This window comes from Magnusiomyces paraingens (assembly GCF_902498895.1).
Source record: "Magnusiomyces paraingens strain CBS 517.90 genome assembly, contig: contig1, whole genome shotgun sequence".
Lineage (NCBI taxonomy): Eukaryota > Fungi > Ascomycota > Dipodascomycetes > Dipodascales > Dipodascaceae > Magnusiomyces > Magnusiomyces paraingens.
Window position 1 is genome coordinate 3,201,332 of NW_022474067.1, and position 25,509 is coordinate 3,226,840.

At 40.4% G+C, this 25,509-nt stretch overlaps 7 protein-coding genes across 7 annotated transcripts; 4 read left to right on the forward strand and 3 right to left on the reverse strand.

Annotated features, from left to right (window-relative positions):
* Positions 1 to 1,342: 1,342 nt before the first annotated feature.
* Positions 1,343 to 4,903, forward strand: SAPINGB_P000949 (uncharacterized protein; the record flags this gene model as incomplete). The annotated part of the gene is made up of 1 exon (XM_031995672.1): positions 1,343 to 4,903. One exon carries the CDS (start codon positions 1,343 to 1,345, stop codon positions 4,901 to 4,903), a length of 3,561 nt encoding a protein of 1,186 aa, XP_031851563.1.
* A 389-nt stretch (positions 4,904 to 5,292) lies between these two features.
* SAPINGB_P000950 (uncharacterized protein) lies at positions 5,293 to 10,005 on the reverse strand (the record flags this gene model as incomplete). The annotated part of the gene is made up of 1 exon (XM_031995673.1): positions 5,293 to 10,005. The coding sequence occupies one exon, from the start codon at positions 10,003 to 10,005 to the stop codon at positions 5,293 to 5,295; it is 4,713 nt and encodes a 1,570-aa protein (XP_031851564.1).
* A 1,588-nt stretch (positions 10,006 to 11,593) lies between these two features.
* SAPINGB_P000951 (uncharacterized protein) lies at positions 11,594 to 13,024 on the forward strand (the record flags this gene model as incomplete). Its single annotated transcript, XM_031995674.1, has 1 exon — positions 11,594 to 13,024. The coding sequence occupies one exon, from the start codon at positions 11,594 to 11,596 to the stop codon at positions 13,022 to 13,024; it is 1,431 nt and encodes a 476-aa protein (XP_031851565.1).
* A 1,742-nt stretch (positions 13,025 to 14,766) lies between these two features.
* Positions 14,767 to 15,817, reverse strand: SAPINGB_P000952 (uncharacterized protein; the record flags this gene model as incomplete). The annotated part of the gene is made up of 2 exons (XM_031995675.1): positions 14,767 to 15,407; positions 15,766 to 15,817. 2 exons carry the CDS (start codon positions 15,815 to 15,817, stop codon positions 14,767 to 14,769), a joined length of 693 nt encoding a protein of 230 aa, XP_031851566.1.
* Positions 15,818 to 16,344: 527 nt separating this feature from the next.
* On the reverse strand, positions 16,345 to 17,622 carry SAPINGB_P000953 (uncharacterized protein; the record flags this gene model as incomplete). The annotated part of the gene is made up of 3 exons (XM_031995676.1): positions 16,345 to 16,674; positions 16,944 to 17,475; positions 17,609 to 17,622. 3 exons carry the CDS (start codon positions 17,620 to 17,622, stop codon positions 16,345 to 16,347), a joined length of 876 nt encoding a protein of 291 aa, XP_031851567.1.
* Positions 17,623 to 18,042: 420 nt separating this feature from the next.
* SAPINGB_P000954 (uncharacterized protein) lies at positions 18,043 to 21,616 on the forward strand (the record flags this gene model as incomplete). Its single annotated transcript, XM_031995677.1, has 2 exons — positions 18,043 to 18,271; positions 18,324 to 21,616. The coding sequence occupies 2 exons, from the start codon at positions 18,043 to 18,045 to the stop codon at positions 21,614 to 21,616; spliced, it is 3,522 nt and encodes a 1,173-aa protein (XP_031851568.1).
* Positions 21,617 to 22,394: 778 nt separating this feature from the next.
* On the forward strand, positions 22,395 to 25,358 carry SAPINGB_P000955 (uncharacterized protein; the record flags this gene model as incomplete). Its single annotated transcript, XM_031995678.1, has 1 exon — positions 22,395 to 25,358. The coding sequence occupies one exon, from the start codon at positions 22,395 to 22,397 to the stop codon at positions 25,356 to 25,358; it is 2,964 nt and encodes a 987-aa protein (XP_031851569.1).
* Positions 25,359 to 25,509: the final 151 nt, after the last annotated feature.

Below are 25,509 nucleotides of genomic sequence, written 5' to 3' on the forward strand. Positions count from 1 at the left end.
ATTTGTCAAAGATGAGTTTGTGGTGGGTTTTATTTTTATCAAATTTTTTTTTTTAAAATAAAGACGGGATTCCAACGATTTGGAGGATCCACTGTGGGCAGGTCTGCATGTGGACACTTGAAGACTTTTCATAGCAACATTTTTGATTTATTATTATTATTATTATTATTATTATTATATTTTTCTTCTTGTGTGATGCTGCTGCGTATATGAAAAGATCTAAAAGCTCAAAGACTACTCGACGGTGGGCCGCACGAGCCACGAGACGACCTAAAGACTTGATTATATATATGTATATTCAAGTCTTTAGTCATCTGGAATAATTAACAAGTGGACCTTAATCTTTAAAGAATTTGGTAGTTGATGAAGTTTTTATTTAATTTTATTTAAATTTTTTTTTCAGTCGTCATTTTATCAGGAATTCTTTAAGATAGATATGATTTTTAATAAAAAAAACCCAACTATATTCAGTTCTGAAAAATTCTTTCTTTTAAGCATGTTAACTGTATATATATAAAGTATGCGAGAGAAGGAGGAGGAGGTGAGAAAAATCCCACAGTGTACATGGAAGAGTTTAGAGGCCCCTGTTAATTTGTTAATTTAGTTGTCCATATTGAGAGAAATTTGTTAATTATCAAATAATAAAAAAAATATTTTTATTTTTATTCTGATTTTTATTTTAATTTTTAAAATATTTTTTTCTTTTCCAATAACTTTTTCTTAGATAAAAATTTCCTTTTTTTTTTTTTTTTTTTTTTTTTTTCTTCTTCTTAATTTATATTCTCGCTTAGATTTAACAGAATTTATATATAAATAACAAAAAGGAGGTTCTAATAGACACAAGGAAAATAATAATAATAAGGGTTAAGCGAAAAAAAAAAAAATTCCCCAGCTAGTTTTCATTTCTTTTTTTTTTTTTTTTTTTTTTTTTTTTTTCTTATTCGTCATCGTCATCCAACTGTTCAAATAGATAACTCGAATCTCTGGATTTTGTACTTGTTTGGCCATTACGTTTTAAGAATTGCACTGTGACTAAACCATTTGGTGCAGCTTTTCACCAGCAGAAGCAAACAGAAGTAAACAGAAACATCAAAGAAACAGTACACGCTATTCATTTCAAACTAATTCAAGAATCAATCTATTAAATATAAACAGTTATTTTCAAAAATTTCTTTTTCTTTTTCTTTTTTATTTTTATTTTTATTTTTTTAAAGATTACATTTTTTCATATTGAACGGCTATTTTTTTCCCAGATTGGCTACTGTTAGTCTAATACACTTTCTGGTTGCACAAAAAAAAGAACCAAAACGATCTTAAATACCTTCTACAACCATCTCCAACCATGGACTATGATGAGGTTACCCCGGAATCTGCAACAGAGATGCTAATAGCATCAATAAATAGTTGCATTCATCAAAACTACTTCTCGTTCTATTGCACACTCGCCTCTCTCAACGGATATACCAGCGTTTTGCGAATTCTTCCTACCCCTCAGCAAATAAGTACAGCTGACCCATACCAACAAATCAAAGTCATTGAAGACGTTCTCGAACGCAGACGCGAACATGCACCCGGATTTCTCATTCCTCGCTACCTAAGACTTCGCCTGAAGCGCACAAAACATTTTCTTGAATCTAAATGCTACTTTCTAGAAGACCTCGACGAAATCAGACAAGAATACCAGCAAGAGCAACTTGAGGCCAGACTCGCAGACCTTGAAGAGGCTCAAGAAGAAGAAGAAGAAGAGCAAAATGAGACTGACCAGGAGACAGAACGACTGGCGCGTGCACATACACCAGCTTCCGTGCCGCTTGATATTCAAGATTTTTACGAAATGAACCGGCTCAAACCTTCTCCCTCGTCACGCACATCGTCACCCATCCTCGCTCTCAAAAACTTTATCCAAAGCGACTCTCTACCTGTTTCTCCTATTTCTTCCCCTCCACCAATGTGGACTACTTCTTCCATAAACAACGACTGGTCAAAAAGCAGCTTAATCGAAGAAGATCAAGACTATGCCAGCAAAACAAATAACAATACCCCGCTAATAGCACAAGAACAAGAACAAAAACATTCTTCAGACTCACTCAAAATGCCCATCGAAAGTACACCCACCTCTTCGCCGGATCCAAGCGAACAGCAGCAATCAGTCCCATCAACATCAAATACAAGCAACACTCTGGCAGAACCTGTTCAAGACTTACCCAAAGCTTTCAACTCCAAAGACAGACAATCCTTCCGTCTTGCTCATGTCCCCATGCCTCCCACTTACTTCCAACCCATCTTTGTTTACGAATCTATTGTTCTAGAATCCGTCATTCATGCCATTCGATTCTTTAAGTCAGCCTCTTTTAGCAACCTTGGTGAAATAACTGACCGCGTATGGACTGAGGCTTTCAAGACTTGGGAACGCATCCGAGTCATTACAAACAATGAAGTTGGTGACATGCAAACCCTTAAAGATTGGTACCATCATAAACTACATGTCTTTCGCATCATTCACTACGGACAAACTGTTCCCGGCTGGACCTGGGTCCCTGAAGATTACTGTTTAAAAGCCACAGAGGAACAAATTAACAAGTTTGCGAAAAAGAAGATATATCGACGTCAAGCGTTTCAAGCGTTCCCCCTTGGCCCGCGCTTCGAAGAACTTGCTGCCCTTTTCCCAAGCAACTCAAAATATAACCCTCTGGCTTACACCCGCAAATACTACTCTACCGAAGGAGGTTCCCTAGAAAACAACACAAAAACCTCAACCACCGTCACCATGCTTTCCAAGCCCTACTTTAGTCTTAGAAACAGAAACAAACTCGCCACTATATCTGAACCATCCACAGAACCTCCGTCGGAACCAAGTGCGGCTGACCTTGCCTTGGTCAAGTCAGTATCACAAATTAGCTCTGAACTTCCAGATACTATTACTGCTCAGGCCAAAAATTCAGACTCCGAAACTGACCATCACGAACTAAAATCCAAATGTTCACTTGACTACTACGGCATAGAAATCAGTGACGGAGAACAACAAGCGATTCAGTCTGACGTCGAGGATGAGGATGGGGACGAGGCTGACGATGAAGACGAAGGCGACGATTTTAACGACGAAGAAGATGTATACTCTGAACCAGAGTCCATCAAACCTGCACCATATTCCAACTTGCCCCAACCGGAAAGCAAGCCCACAGGCCCCATTCTCAATACTAATCTGATAGGCACTCGTAACTCATCGGTATCTTCCCCCACAGCTACTACAGGTTCGGCAACTGCCCACTCGCAATCAGGCATAAACTATACGATGTCTAAACCTAGAACCAACAGCACCAACTCTACAATTTCCTCTGTCTCGTGCCACAACTCCAACTCAACAAGAAACTCAGTTACTACTGCAGAATCTGCACAAACGTGTGTGAGCGATGTGTCGATTCCAGAAGACCCACTTGCAGAGCATGAGGCTGAGCAGTCACATCAACAACAACAGCGACAGTTGCAGCGACAACAACAGCAACAACAACAGCAACAACAGCAGCGACTACAACAGCAGCAACAGCAGCAGCAACTTAGTGTGCCCATGGCTAAAGGACCAGCTGAGCGTGACGACACCATCATTCCAGTGGTTAATCAGCCAGATGAGCTCTCGGATGAGGCTGAAAACGAACCACATTCTACGCGTCGCCCGTCACTGGCAGCCCTCAACGTCATGGGCCGGTCCTTCCCTAACAAAAAGACAGGCAAACACAGCAGCGGGCTTGGTGCGAGCAATAGCAACTATCTCAAGTATCCTTACATGTCTGCGCTGAGCTTTTTTGACGATGTGGTGCGTGATCACGGAAATGCGACTGAGTTTGAGCTCGATGCCATTCATCAATACATTATCAAGTCACCGCACATTATGCTTATAATATTTGATTCATACCGTGACATTAACGCGCTACTACTAGTCGCACAGACCATTCTGCGACTTGAGCAAACACAAATGCGGCCGGCCTCTCGGGCAAAGTCGCGGCAAAGTAGTATCTTTAGCGAGGAGACAAATCATACCAATCATACCAACCATACCAACCATACCAATCACACCAACCATTCGACCAACGGTGGCAGCGGCACTAACTTGGCGGGCGGAAACAATAGCCAGTATGATTCTTTTCCAAGAGAAGGAGGAGGAGGAGGAGGAGGAGGAGACTATAGCGGGGACCGCAGTGAAGGACACGGGAATCAGGGCTCTAGTTCGCGAGTACCTCGCAGAGGCTCTGGACCGGCGTCTAATACAGGAATTCCATTAAATGGTGCAATCACGGCGGTTGTTGCAAATGGCGGCGCTTCTACAACTACAGCTACTACGGCGGCAATCACCAATCTTGGCGGCAAACCCAAGAGAAATGGGCTATTTATTGTAACTGGAGAGAACAAGGATGTCCAGGACGACGAGATTCGGTTGCTTAATGGAAGCAGTTTGAACTCTGGGCTGGATATGGACGACCCGCTTTTTAGTGATGAGGGTGGTGCAGAGGTCTTCAACAAAAATAGAAGCACCAGCAATAACCATTTTCTCACCAGTAAAGACTTGAGCGGGGGTCGAATTTCACCCGCATCCTTTACCCACTCTTCAGTCCCATTTACAAGCCCCATATTGTCGATTGATCTGCCGGCGCACCATACGCCTCTGTTGCCACACCAATTTTATGATGGAATGAGCTACAGTGCATCGTCTCTTCCACGCAGCGTTTCGCCGATCGACGGGTTACCTGATGCTCCGGGCGCGAGGTTAGTGGGGTCCTTTTACAGCACGACTTCTGCGGCAAACCCTGGATCATATGGACCAGGAGCAAGTAGCAGTGTAAGTTTGGGGAGCACTGGTGGTGGAGCTGATGAAACTCAGTGGTATCCTTTAACCCCGGACTTGTCATGATGATGAGCATTTTACGGAATAAATAAATGACATTCCACCGTTTTTTTTTTCATAATTAAAGAAACCAAACAATAATTTAATAAAAGGTGGGGGTGAATCAATAAAATTCAATTTTTTTTTGTTTAGTTAATAAAAACAATTGAAAGCTTTTTTTTTTATTAAATGGTTTAATTAATATTAATTCCATTAAACAATATAAGACATTTAAACGCAAAATTAATGAAGTGTATTTTTAATTTATTATAATGCTATTAAAGATATCTTTTTAGATACCTATCTTTTTTTTTTTCTTTTTTGTTTTATTATTTCTTGTATAACCGTTGATTTCCCAAGATCCGCAGGGAAATCAATAAATGCCTTTTTCTAAAATCCACAATTCAATTGACCTTTCAAACTGTTTCGTAAATTCCATTGTGGCTCGCGACCGGGCTCATTTGTCCAGGATACTCGCTATCGCACGATCTCTCTGAAATCGGAGTAAGGGCCACACGCATTCGTGTTCCACTGTCCCCACTTGACGAGGATGCCGATTGCTGGGGCATGGGCAAGTCTTTGAGATACGAAGCACCATACCGAAGTTCCGCTGTACCATAGTCATCTTCATCTTCATCTTCATACTCGTCCTCGTCCTCTTGACAAAACGTACTATCTGCATCTGAAGATGGAGATCCAGTCATGACATGCCCACCGGTGGCTGTGGGGACCGGTCCAACTGCAGAGACGCCTGTAGTTGAGGGCAGTGAAAACGCAGCACAAACGAAAGGCGCAAGTTTGTTTTTAGTTCCGGTGATGGCATGAGTCTTTGCATCTGAATCACTGGTTTCTTCGTTGTCATCATCGTCATTTGCAGTAACGTAGGTAGCCGAAGACACTGTAGATGCAGACGACGGTGAAGGCTTGAGGCATACACGAGTCGTGGGTTCAGGAGACGTAAGTCCTGATGATGCCCCGGAGGATGCATTAGAAGATAGCGAGGACTCTGCCGAGGATGCAGAAGCGGCAGAAGTTCTCGAGTCCGTAGACGATGCAGACCCTGTCGACGACTTTTTCGAGAGTGGGAATGCTTCAGAGGATTCTGTATCGGTCTTTGTTGATGCTACTGCAGGCTCGTCGTTAGTGTCAACTGCAACTGCTGCCACTGCACGGTAATAGCGTTCCACCTCTGCTCTCGGCATTGGCGAAAACAGCGTTGTTGTAGTTGTTTTGTTCTTAATCACACTAGTTTGACGGCTCAGCGATGTAGGCCGAGAATTGGAGTCTGAACCATGGTCGCCAGAGTTACTGCCGTCACGATCAAACGAGAGTGACTTTGTTTTGCGCAACCCGCGATATGAGGATTGCCGGGTAAGCGATGTGGGCGCATGACTAGACGAAATAGTATTGGTGCGGGCTCTACGCGATGTTGTTGTTGCAGCTGAAGAAGTTCCGTCGTATCTTTCTGTGTGAGGGTACGAGTGATGGTGATGGAAAGGTGATTGGTAGTGTGCATGGTAATGCGATTGTTGATGGTGGTAATAATGACGCTTTGATGGCGAAGAGCGCAAAGACTTATTAGGGGACGAATGCGCATAAACTGGTGCGGCCTCGCAAAGCGACTGCGCAAGTGGTGAAGACTCAGATGGTGGAGAAGCCGGCACTGCGTCAAGAGTAGGTCCAGCAAAGCGCGAAGTTAGAATAGACATGGGCTTGTTGAAAATTTCATTTTCGTCGTCGCTATCACCGTAATCCTCGGGAACCGCATTGACTTCATCCAGCAGACTATCATAGTCCATGTCGTCTGCCGGTGCATCATCAGCATCTTTGTCACTACTGTTGTAGATGCTGCTTGAGCGACTACCACCAAAGCTGCTAGATGCATAATAAATATCGTCATCTTCGCCCTCGCTAGCCGAGTAGTACTTGGACGAGGCTGTACTGTCAAAACTGACGGTAGACGAGCTATGTACATGGTTTGAATAAATGTTATGAGAGCCATTAAAGTATTGAGTTTGATGGTGGTTGTGGTGCAATGGGTTGTAGTGGTATGGCGTTGATGGAGATGACAAGCCTGGAGAGGTGGCAGACTTGAAGCTAGAGGAGCGTGACGGTGACAAGTAGAGACTACTTGAAGAGGACGAGAAGTATGGGTTTGATGAAGACCCTGGTGATAAGGCCAAGTTGCGCTCAGGCGACGTGAGCATAGTGTTCATGTAAGGAGAGAGAGGGCTGTGGTTAAGGTATCGCATAGCACCAAGTCCCTTTGCCGAGATGGGGGAAGCAAGCTGAGATCCAGAAGATTGAGAGCTTACGTTTGTGTCAATTGGACGTAGAAGCTGTTGCTGTTGCTGCTGCTGCTGATCCTGATTGTATTGCTGGTTATGTGTTTGATGAAGCATGTGGGCATGATATTGCTGCTGCTGCAACAGTTGCTGCGACATGGGCATTGGTGGTGAACCAGGGCGCGGGAAAGAAGAAGAGGGTGATGATGAGGATAGCGGAGTTTGAAGCTTAGGAAGAAGCTTAGGAAGAAGCTGGGGGAGCAGTTTTCCTGAATCGGGGTTCCGAGGCTTTTCTGGGGTACTGGGAAGAAGGTGTATAACAGGCCCACCAGTATGTGCTCTGCTGTCTGCAATAGACTCATTGAGTTGAGCAGTCAGGTCGTCATCATTGCCTCCCTCGGTGCCAAAGTCTTCTTCTTCATCGTAATCATCGTTACCGTCATTATCATCATCATTATCAGCAAACTCTTCTTCGTATTCGTTATCTTTTGGGGTCATTTGCAATTGAAGATTTACATAACCAGGCTGGTTAATAACGGAATATTCGTAGTTGTCAAGATCAGAGTGGCCAAAAAGATGGGCGTCGTCTTCCACAATACCTTCGCCTTCATCATTATACTCGTCATCAAGATACTCATCAATGTCAATTCCGTCATCTTCATCCAAATCAAGATACGCCACACCCAATCCTTGCTGCTGAAGGGTCGGAGTGTCTGTTGCACTGTCAAGACATCTTCCTGTGCCAATGGAAGAGGATAATGTGGGTGTATCTGGGATGGAAGTTGAAGTGTTAAGATGCAGTGTTATAGGGCTATCTGCAGAGTGTCTTTCAAGAACATTGACTGGTTTGTGATAGTTAATAGATGAGTTGCGGCCCATTTGGAAATCTTCTTCAAAGGAAAAGATAGAACGCTGGTCGGAGCCATCGTCAGAACCATTAACGGAAGGTGCAACGGAACCACTACTGGCTGAGCCATTGAGAGATCCGCTGATTGATGCAGCAAAGGATTCATTAACAGTACTTCCAGGAACACTTCCTGCGATGCTTGTCGCTGGAGAAGCAGTTTTGGAGATGCAGAGAGCCGGGGTGGAAATGATATCGCTTGTATCATGTCCAAGGACTGGCGTGGCCACTGAAGTTAGCGAGGAAGGCTCAACCGAGTCTAAGTGGATCATATCACATGACTGAAGCTCATTTGGCAGTGCAGAATCGGCAGCAGCAGTGGATGCAGCGGGACAATATGCAGCAACGTTGTTGTCTACACTAGAGCCCGGAATGGCCATCGGCAGAGGTGAGACTGTTTCCTGGGCCACTTTTTGTTCGTAAATCTTGGACTTGCGGATAATTGTGGACAGCTCCTTTTTGAGTGTTGTAAGGTCCAAAGATGATCCGTTTTTAATGTCGTAGTCTGGTAGAGTGGTGGATGAGCCTCCCGCAGAAGAAAGCTCATGTAATGGCAGAGAAAGATGTTGCTGATTTGAAGATGCAGGAAAATGTTCTAGGGACACCTGAGAGCTACTAACTAGAGATACAGGTTCGGAGGTCTCGATATTATCCACAGGGCTTTCTTGGGTGCTGATATCGTCAACTTCTTGTACCTTTTCTATTTTATTTTCCTTTTTACTCTCCTCTTCCTCTTCTTCTTCGTCGACTTCTTGAACCAGAGCCAAATCAGAGGTGACACCTACTAGCGAGGATTGTTGGGGCGATAATGTATTAGAAGATGTGGGTGAGCTAACTGGAGATAAAGGAGAGAAGGGAGTGTTTGAAAAGTCCGAGGAAGCAGTCGATGAGGCCGTTGAGGCCGATGAGTAGACTGACAGGGAAAAAGACATTTTGATTGCATCAGTGGTAGTAGGAAAGGTGTACTGAGTAGCAGGGGTTGCAGGTATGACATTGTTTGAATTAAGGCTTTGGGATGTACCACTATTTGTGGCTGTCATACCTGTGGCGGCAGTACCATTGGAGGTAACAACAGCAGTATTAGCAAGAGCTAAGGAAGATTGAGAAGGGGAAGAATTAATAGAAGTAGCAGTATTGGAAGAAGAGGGGAAGGAACCTTCCTTAGGAGATATGGGACCATTGGGTCCTCCAGCAGTCCAAGTGCCAGCACTTGGGGATGGTGCCGAGAAGACGAGAGTGGGATGAAATACCGGTGTTTGTGAAGGAGCATCGGAGCCCCAATCGTGGATACGGGTTCCAAAGATAGAACCAGCACCACGATAAGCTTCAGGAGAAGGAGCCTGAGCATAGAGTTGGTCTAGCGAGTCATCTGTGGAGGCTCTTCTACGACGAATGTAAGAGATTGGGTTTAGTTTTTTCAGAGAGCCTGAAGTAGAAGATACTGCTGGGGGGTTTAAAGTTGATGAGGAGTAAAAGTTTAAGGAAGATCTATGAGAAGATGCGGTGGACTGGCGAAGGACAGTTGGAGCAGCGATTGTTGCGGTAGGTTTTAGATGAGAGCTGGAGGAAGAATGTCTAATTCCTGAGGAAGATGAAGATGATGTTGGAGAGGACTGCGTGAGATCTTGAGTGAGAGACCGCAACGAGATTGCAGAAAAGGAACGTTTTTGATTGTCTTTTGATGAACGACTGGTATGTGAATGGTTGTTAATGGTAGCATTATGATGGTGATGATTATGCTGGTTATTTGGTGGAGGAGATGGGGTATGTGGAGATGGGCCGGAGTTCAATGAGTTTGGGCTTGTTAAAAAGGGTTTCTGCTGACCTGTGACAGTAGTAGACGAAGATAAAGATGAAGCTGATGAGGCAGGGACGTCCTCTGGGACATCTGAGCTTCCTGTTGACAAGGATTTTCTATGGGATTTCATGAAGGAGCGCATGGAATAAGAGTATGCTGGATATATATATATATATATATATTTATGAGGACTAGGATTCTATACTATGATGGTATGATGATATTTGAAAAGATTCGTATAAAATATTTGGAATTATGTTGATTATATATTTTTGCAGATGCAAAGGGAGTATTTAAGAAAGAAGAAGAAGAAGCAAGAAAAAAAAATTGAAGAAGGCTTTAAATAAAAAATAAAAAATAAAAAAATAAAAAATAGCTTAAGACTTTAAAAATAGAACACACAAAACAAAAGACTTTTCTATCACGGAACAGACTTTTAAAAAAATACTATAGATTTTATTTTTTATTTTTTAAATCCAAGACGAATCCGCCTGATACCAACTTAGGTTTTTTTTTTATTATTATTTAAAGCCGATTTATATATATATATTTATATAATTTTTTAAAAAAACAAAAATAGGTTCTTGTCTTGTTTGATCCGAGAAAGAAAGAAAGAAAGAAAAGCAAAAAGCCTTATATAGGACACATGTGTCTTACACCGAGTCATGTCAAGAAAATGACTGGTTTAAACATTAGAAAATCTTTTAAAGGGCTGACACGTATCCGTATGCCAATCTGATTACTTGCAGCACAATTCACCATTAAAATCATGGAGAAAAAACTTGCACAAATATGACTTTGGGAGGTTATACATAAGGTTAAGACATAAAAAGCTGCCTTTGGTCCTTTGGTCCTTTTTATCCTTTTGAAGGAACAAAAAAAAAAATTTTTTTAATAGTTTGAATCTAAACTTAAAGAGTTAAGTTAACGAGCTGTAAGCAATTGAGCTAGTTTACACATCAGTTTGGAGGATTTTAATGATTTGAAGATTCTATTCTATATATAAAAAGATACTGTGTATCTAATCTAATATATTTATTATTTTTCTATTAATACTCCTTTTCACATGTTTCTTTTTTTTTTTTTTTTTTGCTACATTACTTTGAGACTTGAACGGTGAATGCAATAAATATATAAAGAAGATTATCAAACAATATATATTAATATTAATAAAATCCGACGTTTTTTTTAAAAAAAAAAATACAAATTAAAAAAAAAAAAAACAGGCAATATATATATTTTTTGAGTCATTAATTTTCTAATTCATTTTGCATTTTTCTTTCTGATATTCAGAATTCTGGTTAATGCTCTAATTATCAGCCCAGCCATTTTGGCAAAAGTTTTAAAAATAGAAAAATAAAAAAAATTTCTTTTTTTTATTTTTTTATTTTTATTTTAGGATGGCATGCGGCTATATTATATATATATATATATTTACTTTTTGTTTTTGACAGGTGTGAAAAAGAAATCTGTAACAAAAATGTAATACATAATGTATTCCATATGAGTCATCTAAAAAAATGTAACACATATTTATTTATGTCACACATCATATTCCCTAAAAAATTAGTCAACACAAGCCCATCCTATTTTTTTTTTTTTTCTAAAAGAAATCAAACATCTCCAAACTTCCTAGTTTCCATCTCCCTTATCACTGACAACTTAACCAACTAACTAACTAACCAACTAACCAACCAACCAACCATCCATCAATCTATCCATCTATACCAATGTCTACTCCTACAGAAGACCCAGTTATCCATCATAAAACTGCCGAACAAAAGGTCACACCCTGGGAGGTTGAGGGCGCTGTGATTGACGGCCAAGCTGTTGTGATTGACTATGACAAGTTAATTGATCAGTTTGGTACCAACAAAATCACTGAGGCCACTCTGGAACGGTTTGAAAAAGTCACTGGTCATCGCCCTCATCATCTTATGCGCCGTGGAATGTTTTTCTCCGAACGAGATCTTGATACCATTCTTACCCGTTACGAATACGGTCTACCCTTTTTCCTTTACACGGGTCGCGGACCTTCTTCAGACTCAATGCACTTGGGCCACATGATTCCCTTCATGTTCACCAAGTGGCTGCAAGATGTTTTTGATGTGCCTCTTGTTATTGAACTTACAGATGATGAGAAGTTTTTGTTTAAACAGCAGTTGACGATTGACGATGTGAAGCGCTTTTCACGCGAAAATGCAAAGGATATCATTGCGGCCGGCTTTGATGTCAATAAAACACTCATTTTCTCTGACCTGCAATTTGTGGGAGGTGCATTTTACGAGAATGTGGTGCGCACTTCTCGCCAAATCACTATCTCTACCGCTAAGTCTGTGTTTGGATTCCAAGATTCGGACAATATCGGCAAGATCCACTTTGCTTCGATTCAAATCTCCACATCTTTTTCCACCTCTTTCCCCACCATCTTTGGCAAAGAACATAAGCCAATCCCCTGCTTGATTCCATGTGCCATTGATCAGGACCCATACTTCCGTGTGTCGCGTGACGTTGCTGTTAAGCTCAAGTACCCGAAACCCACTCTTATTCACTCCAAGTTTTTCCCCGCGTTGCAGGGTGCCACGTCCAAAATGTCAGCGTCCAATGCTACTTCGACCATTTACTTGAGCGATACACCAGCTCAGATCAAGAACAAAATTAACAAGCACGCATTTAGCGGTGGTCGGGCCACTCGCGAGGAGCAGGAAAAATATGGAGGAAACCCAGACATTGATGTTGCATACATGTATCTTTCGTTTTTCGAGGAAGATGACGGGAAAATGGCCCAGGTGGCTGCAGATTACAGAGCAGGCAAGCTGCTGACAGGTGAACTGAAGAAGCTATGCATTGACAAGTTGCAGGAGTTTAGCCGGGACTTCCAGGCACGCCGTGGAGCCATTACAGATGAGGTTCTGGATAAGTTTATGAACCCGAACCGAGAATTTTCCTGGGGATCGACGGAGCGTCTTGTTGCACCTAAGGCTTTGACACCGGAGATGCAGAAGGAAGAAGCAAAGGAAGAGGGGAAGACAGAAGAAGAAGGATCTAAAAAGCTGAGCAAGAAGGAGCGCAAGAAGTTGGCGCCTAAGGGCGGGTCGAATTACCCGGGAAATAAGGCTGTTGAGGAGACTGCAGCAGCTCTTGAAAATACAAGTGTTTAGAGAGTGAAGAAAGAAAAAAAAAGAAAAGAAAAGTGCGTGTGGAGTATGATGATGAAAGATAGTTTTTAGATATATATAAAGAAAGAGTAATAATAATGAAAAGTTTTGCTTATAAGCTATAATTATGAAAAGCTTATATACACATTTTTACCCCAGGTTTTTTTTTTTTTTTTTTTTTTTTTTTTTTCTTTCTGTTTGAATGTCTCGGACCGAATTTTTCAATTACCAGAGACTGTTGCAAAAAAAAATAAAATAAAATAAAATCGGAGGGGACAGACATTAAAGGGAGGCATTTTATTTTATTTTGTTTTAATTTTTTTGTGAGTGGCATGCTCGGTATGCCTTGTCGGATAGGTATTCCCAAATAAGTATGAGGACCTAAATAAGGGTTTTCACACACAAACATACACATTCACACTCACTCACACACATTTAAAGAGACCAATGATGACCATCTCCGAAACTTGAAAAAAAAAAAGAAAAAACATGATGGTACACCAATTGGTATATGACTTTATTAATTATAATTTACTAATATTAGTAATTACTTGCAATGGATGATTTCTTCTTCTTCTTCTTCTTCTTCTTTTTTTTTTTCTCTCGGAAAAATAGTGAAAAGTTGGTTATGATCATGTAGACCTATATATACATTCTAATGTAAGATTTTTTATTAAAATTCTTTAAAGTCCTTATACAATAAGACCTCTATTTATGATCAAGAAAAGTTAATTTATTAATAAAAATATTATTGTATTATTATTATTATTATTATTATTATTATTATTATTATTATTATTATTATTATTATTATTATTATTATTATTATTATTATTATTATTATTATTATTATTATTATTATTATTATTATTATTATTATTATTATTATTATTATTATTATTATTATTATTATTATTATTATTATTATTATTATTATTATTATTATTATTATTATTATTATTATTATTATTATTATTATTATTATTATTATTATTATTATTATTATTATTATTATTATTATTATTATTATTATTATTATTATTATTATTATTATTATTATTATTATTATTATTATTATTATTATTATTATTATTATTATTATTATTATTATTATTATTATTATTATTATTATTATTATTATTATTATTATTATTATTATTATTATTATTATTATTATTATTATTATTATTATTATTATTATTATTATTATTATTATTATTATTATTATTATTATTATTATTATTATTATTATTATTATTATTATTATTATTATTATTATTATTATTATTATTATTATTATTATTATTATTATTATTATTATTATTATTATTATTATTATTATTATTATTATTATTGTTATTGTTATTATTATTATTATAAAAGTAAATAATAAATAGAAAAGCTTTCTTATTGATTTTCTTCATTATTTTTTCCGAATGGGAAAGGCAGCCGTTAGTAACCGTTAGTCAGAATATCACAAATACACAAAACGTCATTTGACAAAAAAAAAATGTTATACATTGTCATCAAGTCTAATTGAAATAACTTGAAAATAAATGCTTTTAGTCATTTCATTATCATCATCATATGTTAATCATTATAAATATTTATATATATATATATATATATAGTATCGTAATATTGTAAAAAAAAGAAAGAAAGAAAGAAAGAAAGAAAGAACGAATTTATATACATCTCCCAAAATAAATGTCAACGTAAAGAATCCCAAGGTTTAGTGTAAACTCTTATGCACTAGTAGCCTGAATAAAACGCACAAGATCATCAATCGTGATAGCCTTAATATTGTGTTCCTTTGCAAATTTGAGACAGTCATCACGACGCGCCATAAGCCCATCCTCCTCACGCACAAGTTCACAAATGACAGACACTGGTTGAAGCCCAGAAAGCTTGCAAAGATCAACACCAGCCTCAGTATGGCCACGGCGCTCAAGAACACCACCATCACGTGCACGCAGCGGCAGCAAGTGACCGGGCTTGAGGAACTGGCGTGCAGTGGTACATGGGTCTGCAAGTTTAGAAGCTGTAAGGGCCCGGTCTGCGGCCGAGATTCCAGTTGTAGTTCCCTCGCCAAAGTCGCACGTGATTGTGTATGCAGTGCCGTGGCGGTCCGAGGGTGTGCCGTCGTCATCTGTAGCGCCGGGAGTATCTGCAGTAGCAGCAGTGCTGGCTTCTTTAGAGGGAGTTGGAGTTTTCAAAGCATGAGCCATGAGAGGCAGATGAAGACGATCGGCAATGGTATTAGTGAGAGGAGCACAGACATAACCTGAAGAGTGTCGAATCAAAAAGGCCATTTTTTCTGTGGTAATTTTTTCGGCGGCTATAATAAGATCACCTTCATTTTCGCGGGACTCATCGTCCAAAACGACTAGAAACTGGCCTTGTTCTGTAGAGAATAAGAAATCATAATAGAGGGAAGGACGAGGTGAGGTAGGTAGGTTGGTGATGGTTAGTTAAAGAAGATCTAGTAATAATATAAGAATGATGATTGTCAAGTCAAAAAAAAAAGTCCCTGGGTATTAACTTCCTGGAGTGGGGAAGTTATAATAATAATAATAAAAAAAAAAGAGTGCTTTGGTGGGGTATAAATTTCTGGGTAATAAAAGAAAAACTTTGATCTGGGCTATTGAAAGTGACTGAAAAAAAAAAAAAAACTCTTCAAGAAGAGTTTTTTTTTTTATTTTTTTTTTATTTTCAATAAGAATCCATCTTGATAATCAACATACTAAAGGCTTCGAGGGCATCTGGAATAGAATCGAACATTGCAGAGACAGTCATGATCTGGGGTTCTGTGTTTAAAAGAAAAAAAAAAGGGCTTAGAAGGACCTTTATGGAGGGAGGGAGGGGGGATGTTGGTTGGTTGGTTGGTTAAAGGAAGAGAGAAAAGAAAAAAAAAAAAAAAAGGGAAAAGAAAAAAAAAAAAATTAAAAAAATTAAAAAAAATGGAAAATCTGTGGAGGAAGTTTTTTTCTTTTTTTTTTTTTTCAATGAAATTAAAGATTTTAATATTAAAAATTATAATAATAAAAATATTAAAAATAAAAAGAAGAAGAAAAAAAAAAGAACTTTTTATGAGGATTTCAAGATCTTTTTATAATTTTTTTTATAATTATATATATATATATATATGTTGACGATTTTACATAATTTTATTAATGATTATAAAATGGCCTTATAAATCTAATTAATTATGTCCACCACAATTTCATATAAAATTATAAAATTTCTATAAGCATATTACTATTATTACTATTAATTTTTTTTTAATTTAATTTGATTTTAATTCAATTCAATTTCATTTAAATCTACAAAAGAATATATGGCCGTTTATCCCAAAAATCTTCCCGAATCAAATCCTCATGTAATTCAACTATCGCAGCCTTCCGTCGCCGTTTCTGTTCTCGTTGCTTTTGCCGTTGACTCAGCTCGGCCCGTTTCTCACCTCCATTACCACCACCAACTGTTGATACTACCGATGACAACTCCGTTCTTTCATGTTGATCCCCTTCACGACCCGACAAAATTGATAAATCTCGAACTAAAATTGTGCCCTTTTTATAAATTTCCGGCTCGTTATTGTAGTTGATACCAAACTCACTAAAAAGAATCTCATTCTTGTCACTGGCCAAAGTTCCCTAGAAATCCTCATTAGTATATAAGAATATCATTAATTAATTAATATCAAACAGCAACAATCTATCCATTCAAGCCAATTTAAATCCAATTCCCTTTAGTTATTTGTCTTTTCCTCATTAAAACTGCCAATTTAATAACCAAATCATGCTTTAAACTCAATCATTCAATCATTCAATCATTCAATCATTCAATCATTCAATCATTCAATCATTCATTCTTAAATCAATAATAATAAAACTTTTTTTTTTTTTTTTTTTTGACTACTCACCCTTAATCGTTCTTCTGCTTGAGCCCCACTAAGCCCGCCTTGTTGCACAAGAGCCCAAAACGTCGTGTTGTATAAATTGTTAATATGACAGTCCACCTGCCTCCAACTCAAGTAGTCCCTTACCGTTCGTGCCGTAGGATACACTACCGCACGCCCATCAAACGTCGGCAACATCTCTTCATCTAACGGAGTCTTTGTGAAATACTTCCCCCACAACATGTTATACATAGCCGTAAATGTACTAACTACCGTCGATACCAACTTGCTCTCTCGTCGTTCAAACAACTCTGTATCTCGAGCAAATACAAAAGAGTACTCATCACTGTCTCCATATGCTAACCGAATGTCTGGCAACATTGACATCACCCGTCTTGCAGCCTCATTCATTACTCCTAGTGCCCGCGCATCATTAGGCTTTGCAAACTTGTACCGATCTGAAAACCGATGAAACCCACGTCCATCTACTCGCACTACTATCCATGTTTCTGCTAGCAAGTAGTTTTCTCGTTCAAATTGCTTAACGTACTCATATCTATATACCCCATATATTAAGAGAAGAATCAAAGTTGTGTGTTAGTCAAAATCATGTGCATTTATATACAAATCTACCCAAACTATCTCAAACCCCTTCCCATTCAATCTTTTCTTTTAAATTTCCTCCATACTTTGAATTAGCCATCTTTATCTAGGCTGTTTTTTTTTCTTTAAAACTAAGTTTATTGCAATTACTGAATAAATTTAAATGAACTAAGTCGAGTCAAATTGAAATTTGTATATGTGCGATGATTGTTATTAAGTTTCTCCATTTGTAAAGACCAAAAATAAATAAAAAAAAATAAGAAAAATACACAACCCTAACCTTTCTAAAAAATTTTTGAGCCTCACGTAATAAAATTTTTTTTTTTTTTTTTCAAAACCTCCAAATCCAAATTTTTTTTTTTTTTTTTCCTTTTCAAATAAACAAAAAAAAATTTCAAAAAATAAAAAAAAAAAAATTTTAAAAGATCTTTTTTTGACACTCAAAAAGACTCTTTTTGAAATTAACCCCTCTTCCAGCCTATTTTCTTTTTTAAATACTCCCTATTAAGCTGGAATAAAAATGGGCGCGTCATTTTATACTCTCGAGCGTGAAAAATACTTCCGCAATCCTCCAACGGATAAGGCCTTCTACCCGCTTCTTAACTCGGCCGTAGATCCCCATGTTGAATCATTCAATGCCCTCACTGAAGGACCTGGAGGTGGTCTTCTCAACCTTGGTGTCAAGGAAATCGGTACAAAAGTTGTCTTTGACAATACCTCTAAAGAGGTTCTTGGAAACAAACTTTCTTGTAAGTTGTTTCTTCTTCTTTTTCTTCTTTTAATTCCTTTCTAACTCTCTAGACCGCATCGACAATGTTCAAATCACAAAACCGGCCCCTCGCGATATGGACAAAAGTACTATCAACAGAAAAACAATGCCTTCAGAGTGCCGCGAACGTCTTACTTCTTATCGTGGTCGTCTAATCCTTCGTCTTGGATACCGAGTTAATGATGGCCAAGAACAGTTTGAGACTATCGACGCTGGTATGCTTCCAGTCATGGTCAAGTCTAATCGCTGCAATCTCCAGGGTCTGTCTCCTGCCCAACTTGTCGCAGCTAAGGAAGAATCAGAGGAACTTGGTGGTTATTTCGTCATTAACGGTATCGAGAAACTCGTTCGTCTTCTTATTGTTCAACGCAGAAACCACCCCCTTGCAATCATCAGACCCTCCTTTGCAAATAGAGGTCGCTCATACTCAAAGTACGGTATTCAAACCCGTTGCGTCCGTCCAGACCAAACTTCCCAGTCAATTGTCCTGCATTACCTCATTGACGGAAATGTTACCCTCCGTTTCTCCTGGCGCAAAAACGAGTACCTCGTCCCCGTCGTCATGATCCTCAAGGCTCTTGTCGAAACAAATGACAGAGCAATCTTCGACGGTATTGTTGGAAATGAAACCTCAAACTCTTTCTTGACTGATCGTCTCGAACTTCTTCTCAGATCTTTCAAGTCTTACAACCTTTATTCTCAACAGGAAACTCTCGCTTATCTTGGTGACAAGTTCCGCGTCGTTTTTGGCTCCCCTCCTGACATGTCTGATGTTGATGTCGGTCGTGAGGTCCTCCGAAAAATTGTCCTTGTCCACCTCGGCGATGACAATGCTGCTAAATTCCGTATGCTGCTCTTTATGATCCGCAAACTCTACGCTCTTGTCTCTGGCGAGTGCTGCGCTGACAACCCAGATGCTGCCCAGCATCAAGAAATCCTTGTCGGTGGTTTCCTCTACGGTATGATCATTAAGGAAAAAATTGAAGAGTACCTCCAAAACATTCGCTTGCAGGTCATGTCTGATCTGAACGGCAGAACAGGTGTTAAGTTCAACGATCCCAAATATATTCGTCGGGTCCTCATGCGTGTGAATGACAATATCGGCCAGAAACTCCACTATTTCCTATCCACAGGTAACCTTGTGTCCTCCTCAGGTCTTGACTTGCAGCAAGTCTCTGGTTACACCGTTGTTGCGGAAAAACTCAACTACCACCGTTTCATTTCCCATTTCCGCATGGTCCATCGTGGTGCCTTCTTTGCTCAGCTCAAAACCACAACCGTCCGAAAACTGCTCCCAGAGTCATGGGGGTTTTTGTGTCCTGTCCACACCCCGGATGGTTCCCCATGTGGTTTACTTAACCATTTGGCCCACAAGTGCAAGATTGTGACCCAACCAAGTGACGTTTCCGCCGTGCCTCAAATTCTTGCTGATTTGGGCATCTCTCCACCAAACTCACTTACCTCGGGCCCCCACTCGTGTGTCGTGCAGCTCGACGGTAAAGTCATGGGCTGGACCACTCATGAGCGTGGTGCTCAAATTGCAAACGTCCTTAGATACTGGAAAATTGCGTCCTCCGAGTCTAAAAAACTCCCAGTCGATCTTGAGGTCGGCTACGTTCCTCCCTCGCGAGGCGGTCAATACCCAGGCCTGTTTTTGTTTTCACAGCAGGCTCGCATGAAGAGACCAGTCAAGTATTTGCCAACAGGCCAAGAAGATTGGGTTGGTCCTTTTGAGCAAGTTTACATGGACATTGCCATCACCCCAAGCGAAATTGAGCGCGATGTTCACTCTCACGTCGAGTTCTCCCCTACAAACATTCTCTCTATTCTGGCAAATATGACTCCCTTCTCGGACTTTAACCAGTCCCCAAGAAACATGTACCAGTGCCAGATGGGTAAGCAGACCATGGGTACTCCTGGTACTGCTCTGATCCATAGATCTGACAATAAGCTTTACCAGCTGCAAACAGGCCAGTCACCTATTGTGCGTGCCAATCTTTTTGACGATTACGGTCTTGACAACTACCCCAACGGTACAAACGCTGTTGTCGCTGTCATTTCTTACACTGGCTACGATATGGATGACGCCATGATTATTAACAAGTCTGTTCACGAGCGCGGCTTTGGTCATGGTAGTATTTTCAAGGTCGACCACATTAACCTCGACGAAAAGCGTCGTCGCGGTGACCCCGTTACCATGCACTTTGGGTTTGGTCAGGATAACTGGCCCCAAGAATGGCGCAACATCCTTGACGAGGATGGTCTCCCAATGATTGGCTCTATGGTCACTGAAGGCGATCCCCTTTGTGCTTATTTCGATGAGACCCTTGGTAAGACCAAGGCCATGTGCTACAAGTCATCTGAGGTGGCATTCATTGAGGAAGTCAAGCTCATTGGTGATGAAGGTGACACCGAGTTCCAGCGTTTCACTGTCAAGCTGCGTATTCCTCGTTCGCCAGCCATTGGTGACAAGTTTTCATCACGTCACGGTCAAAAGGGTGTTTGCTCGCAAAAATGGCCTGCCATCGACATGCCTTTCAGCGAATCTGGAATGCAGCCCGATGTCATCATTAACCCACACGCTTTCCCCTCGCGTATGACCATTGGTATGTTTGTCGAGAGTTTGGCAGGCAAGGCTGGTGCGTTACACGGTAAAGCCCAAGACAGTACACCTTGGATGTTCAGTGAAGAAAACACTGCTGCTGATTACTTTGGCGAGCAACTTATCAAGGCTGGCTACAACTATCACGGAAATGAGCCAATGTACTCTGGTGTTACTGGCGAGGAGCTTCGTGTTGATATTTATATTGGTCTCGTTTTTTACCAGCGTCTTAGACATATGGTCAACGACAAGTTTCAGGTGCGTTCCACAGGTCCTGTTAACTCTCTCACTATGCAGCCTGTTAAAGGTCGTAAGCGCCATGGTGGTATCCGTGTTGGTGAAATGGAGCGTGATGCTCTTATTGGCCATGGTACCGCTTACCTGCTGCAAGATCGTCTACTCAACTGCAGTGACTATACCCAAACTTTTATGTGTACTGAGTGCGGCTCGCTGCTGACACCGCAGCGTTCTGTTCCACGGGTTGGTGGCAGTCCTGTTGTGCGATGCCGCCGGTGTGCGCGCTCGCACGGGTTTGAAGATAGCAGTTCCAGTGACACAAACGCTGTGGGCGATGTCTGGGAGGACGGCTCTGGAAAACGCTTTAAGGGCGGCGAAAAGATTGCAACGGTGGCTGTGCCTTACGTTCTTAAATACCTGGACTCGGAGCTGGCTGCTATGGGTATCAAGATGCGGTTTTCGGTGACTCCCAAGCCTGGCCATTAGAGTGTTGTTGAGTTGGAAGTTGGATTGGGATTTTGAATGTATAATTTTTTGTTGGATGCAGAGTATTCAAGTTGGGGAGGAACATAAACATTGAGGTAGTATACAGATCGTTACATTTATTATATATATACTCTAGAATTTAGAATAAGCTGTTTACAGATTTTAAAATCAAAAGATTGATTTCTTTTTTTTCTTTTAACTTTTAGAATATTGAGACAATTTGGTTTCAGAAAGTAGGCTGAGTTAATCAAATTCTGATATTTTCTGATATTCAACAACAACAGATTGCTATTCAATTTGTTTTCACGTGATTTGATTTTTCAAAAAAAAAAGCTGTTATTTTTATGTGACATTACAAAGTTTACGTAGTAACAATAAACGTGGTCATTAAGCCGGTGCCTTTTTTTTATTTTTTTTATTTATTTTTATTATTTTTATTTACTAATTTCATCCTTAATTATAGAAGCTTCGCCCTCTTCCCAATCCCTTTTTTCCAAGTGAAAAATTTCTTATCATCAACATCATCACAAGCAATTTACTATCCTTTATTACCGTTCGAAAGAGGATTGTGATTTGAAATTTGGCTTAGATTTCTTTCTATATATATATTTCCTTACTAGGAACATTGATTATATCTAATAGCCATTATTTTCATATACCTCAATCTTTTTACTTCGCTTATTAGAATTTTTTTTTTTTTTTTTGCTCAATTTTTTCTCCCGATAACAAAGTTTTAACTCGGCATCTCCCCCCTTCACTCCTTACTTTTCCCAGTAAAATGGACCTTCTTGCTGATAGAAGAGCCAGCTTAGATGTTGAGCTCCAAGAAGCTCATGTCCATCGGGCTTCCAGCATCACAACAACTCCTTCTGCTTTGTTTGCTTCTTTGACTGCCCAGGAGACTGCCGCACGCTTGCACACATCCATCGAGTATGGCCTTGATTCCCCACAGGACCTCAATTACCGCAAATCCGTCCATGGCCCTAATGAGCTCACCAAAGATGACGATGAGTCGCTATTTAAAAAGTTTATTGGCCAGCTCTCGGATCCTCTCATCATGCTTTTGCTCGGTTCCGCCGCCGTCTCGCTTGTCATGGGCAATGCCGACGATGCTATCTCCATTGCTCTTGCAATCATTATTGTCGTTACCGTCGGATTCGTCCAAGAATACAAATCGGAAAAATCCCTCGAAGCTCTTAATAAACTCGTCCCGAACTATGCCCACCTCACCCGCGGACCAAACAATACCCACACTGTACTGGCCACCAACCTGGTTCCAGGTGACTTGGTCCATTTTGATGTAGGCGACCGAATCCCCGCTGACATTCGCTTGACCGAATCTGTAAACCTTGAAATTGATGAGTCCAACCTTACCGGTGAAACAGAACCTGTCTTTAAGCATTCGGATGCCATTACTCCGGAAAGTGTCAATGCCGCCGCCGGTGCTGCCGCCGGATCGTCATCCTCTTACGCAGCTGCTTCATCCTTTGCTATCCCCGTGGGAAAACGCTACAATATTGCCTATATGGGTACTCTTGTGTGTGGTGGTAAAGGTTCTGGTATTGTTGTCGGAACAGCCAAGGAAACTGAGTTTGGTGCTGTGTTTGAAATGATGAAAGATGTTGAGGTCCCTAAAACCCCACTCCAAACTTCCATGGATCAATTGGGCAAGGAGCTTTCTATGATTTCCTTTGGTGTCATTGGTTTGATTTGTTTGGTTGGAATTATCCAAGGCCGCTCCTGGCTTGAAATGTTTACCATTTCTGTTTCTCTTGCTGTGGCTGCTATTCCTGAAGGTCTCCCTATTATTGTTACTGTCACTCTTGCACTTGGTGTGTTGCGCATGGCTAAGGAAAAGGCCATTGTGCGTCGATTACCTAGTGTTGAGACATTGGGCTCTGTTAATGTGATTTGTTCCGACAAGACTGGAACCCTTACCAAGAACCAGCTTACTCTTACCAAGGTTTGGACTCTTGGCATGGGTCCAGTTGCTAATTCTAGCGATAATAAAACTTCGACCCAGTCCAATGTCAAACCTTGGGTCTCGATTTCTGAAAACACGGATAATACAATCACCCCTACTGCAGATATTGCAGCCACTTTACAGGTTGCAAGTTTGTGTTCTCATGCAAGGTTATCTTCTGAAACTGGCAAGTATTTTGGCAACGCCACAGACGCTGCTATCATGGAATCTTTAAAACGGTTTGATCTTGAAGACATTCGCAATACTCGTACTATTTTTGCCCAGGTGCCTTTCTCCTCATCTCGTAAGTGGATGTGGGTGGCTTCAAGCGGCGGTAATAACAGCCGCAATGTCTATAGCAAGGGTGCCTTAGACCGCATTCTGCCCCTGTGCACTTCTTATTTGGGATCTGACGGTGTGACTTCGATTGAACTTGACGACCAGCTGCGTCAAAGGGCCTTTGAAGTTGAGAAGGCCATGGCCCACGAGGGTGTTCGTGTGCTTGCTATTGCTTATGGGCCTGGCAATGATGCGCCTGAGAGCAAGAAGAAATATTCAGAGAGCACCACCAGCCTGGACTCAAGATCTGCTACTCCTGATGTTGACTATGAACCCAAGAATTTGACATTTTGCGGTATCATTGGTATGTACGACCCCCCAAGAGCGGGAGTCACTAATAGCATTCACCGGCTGTTGCAGGGCGGCGTGCGGGTGATTATGATTACCGGAGACAATGAGACGACTGCAGAGACAATTGCACGCAAGATTGGAATTCCTCTTGTTGGTGGTTCCCAGCGCTCTGTGCTGACGGGTGACCAGCTGTCGCACATGTCGACGGATGAGCTTGCGACCGCCATGAATTACGTGTCTGTGTTTGCACGTACATCGCCGGAACACAAGCTGATGATTGTGAAGGCGCTTAAGGCTCGTGGAGACATTGTTGCCATGACTGGTGATGGTGTGAATGATGCACCTGCGCTGAAGCTTGCAGATATTGGTATTAGTATGGGTAAGAGTGGTACAGATGTTGCGAAGGAAGCTTCAGATATGATTTTGGTTGACGATGACTTTTCGACTATTTTGTCTTCGATTCGTGAGGGTAAGTCGATTTTCACCAATATTCAATCATTTTTGAAATTCCAGCTGTCTACCTCTGCAGCGGCCCTGTCACTGATTGCAATTGCAACATTGTTTGGTGTTCCAAACCCGTTGAATGCAATGCAGATTCTGTGGATCAATATTATTATGGATGGGCCTCCTGCCCAGTCTTTGGGTGTTGAACCTGTGGACCCCAGTGTTATGCACAAGCCGCCTCGCTCACGTAATGACCGCGTGTTGACAATGGCTATTGTCAAGCGAGTTATACAGTCTGCGACAATTATCATTATTGGGACGTTGCTTGTGTTTTTGCGGGAAATGAATGACAATGTTGTAACTGCACGCGACACAACCATGACATTTACGTGTTTTGTGTTTTTCGACATGTTCAATGCCCTTGCATGTCGGTCTGCGACGCGATCTGTGTTTGAGATTGGGTTTTTCTCAAACAAGATGTTTAACATGGCAGTGGGTGGATCCATTTTGGGTCAACTTGCGGTGATTTATTTGCCCGTTTTGCAGCGGGTGTTTCAAACAGAGGCCCTGTCATTGGGTGACTTGGTGTTTTTGACGGGACTGGCATCTACTGTTTGGATTGTTGAGGAGATCCGCAAGGTGGTTAGACGGCGGCAAAGTGCGTACCGATACGGTGGCTCTGCGGGGTACTCTACGGTTGTTTAATGGAAGAAAAAAAAATTAAAGTAAATAAAAAAAAGATACATGTATAAATAGTATTATATTATAATGGATATAGATAGATATTCATAGGGAAGAACATGATTTTCTAAAAAAAAAAAAAATAAATAAAAAAAATAAAAAAAAATAAATAAAT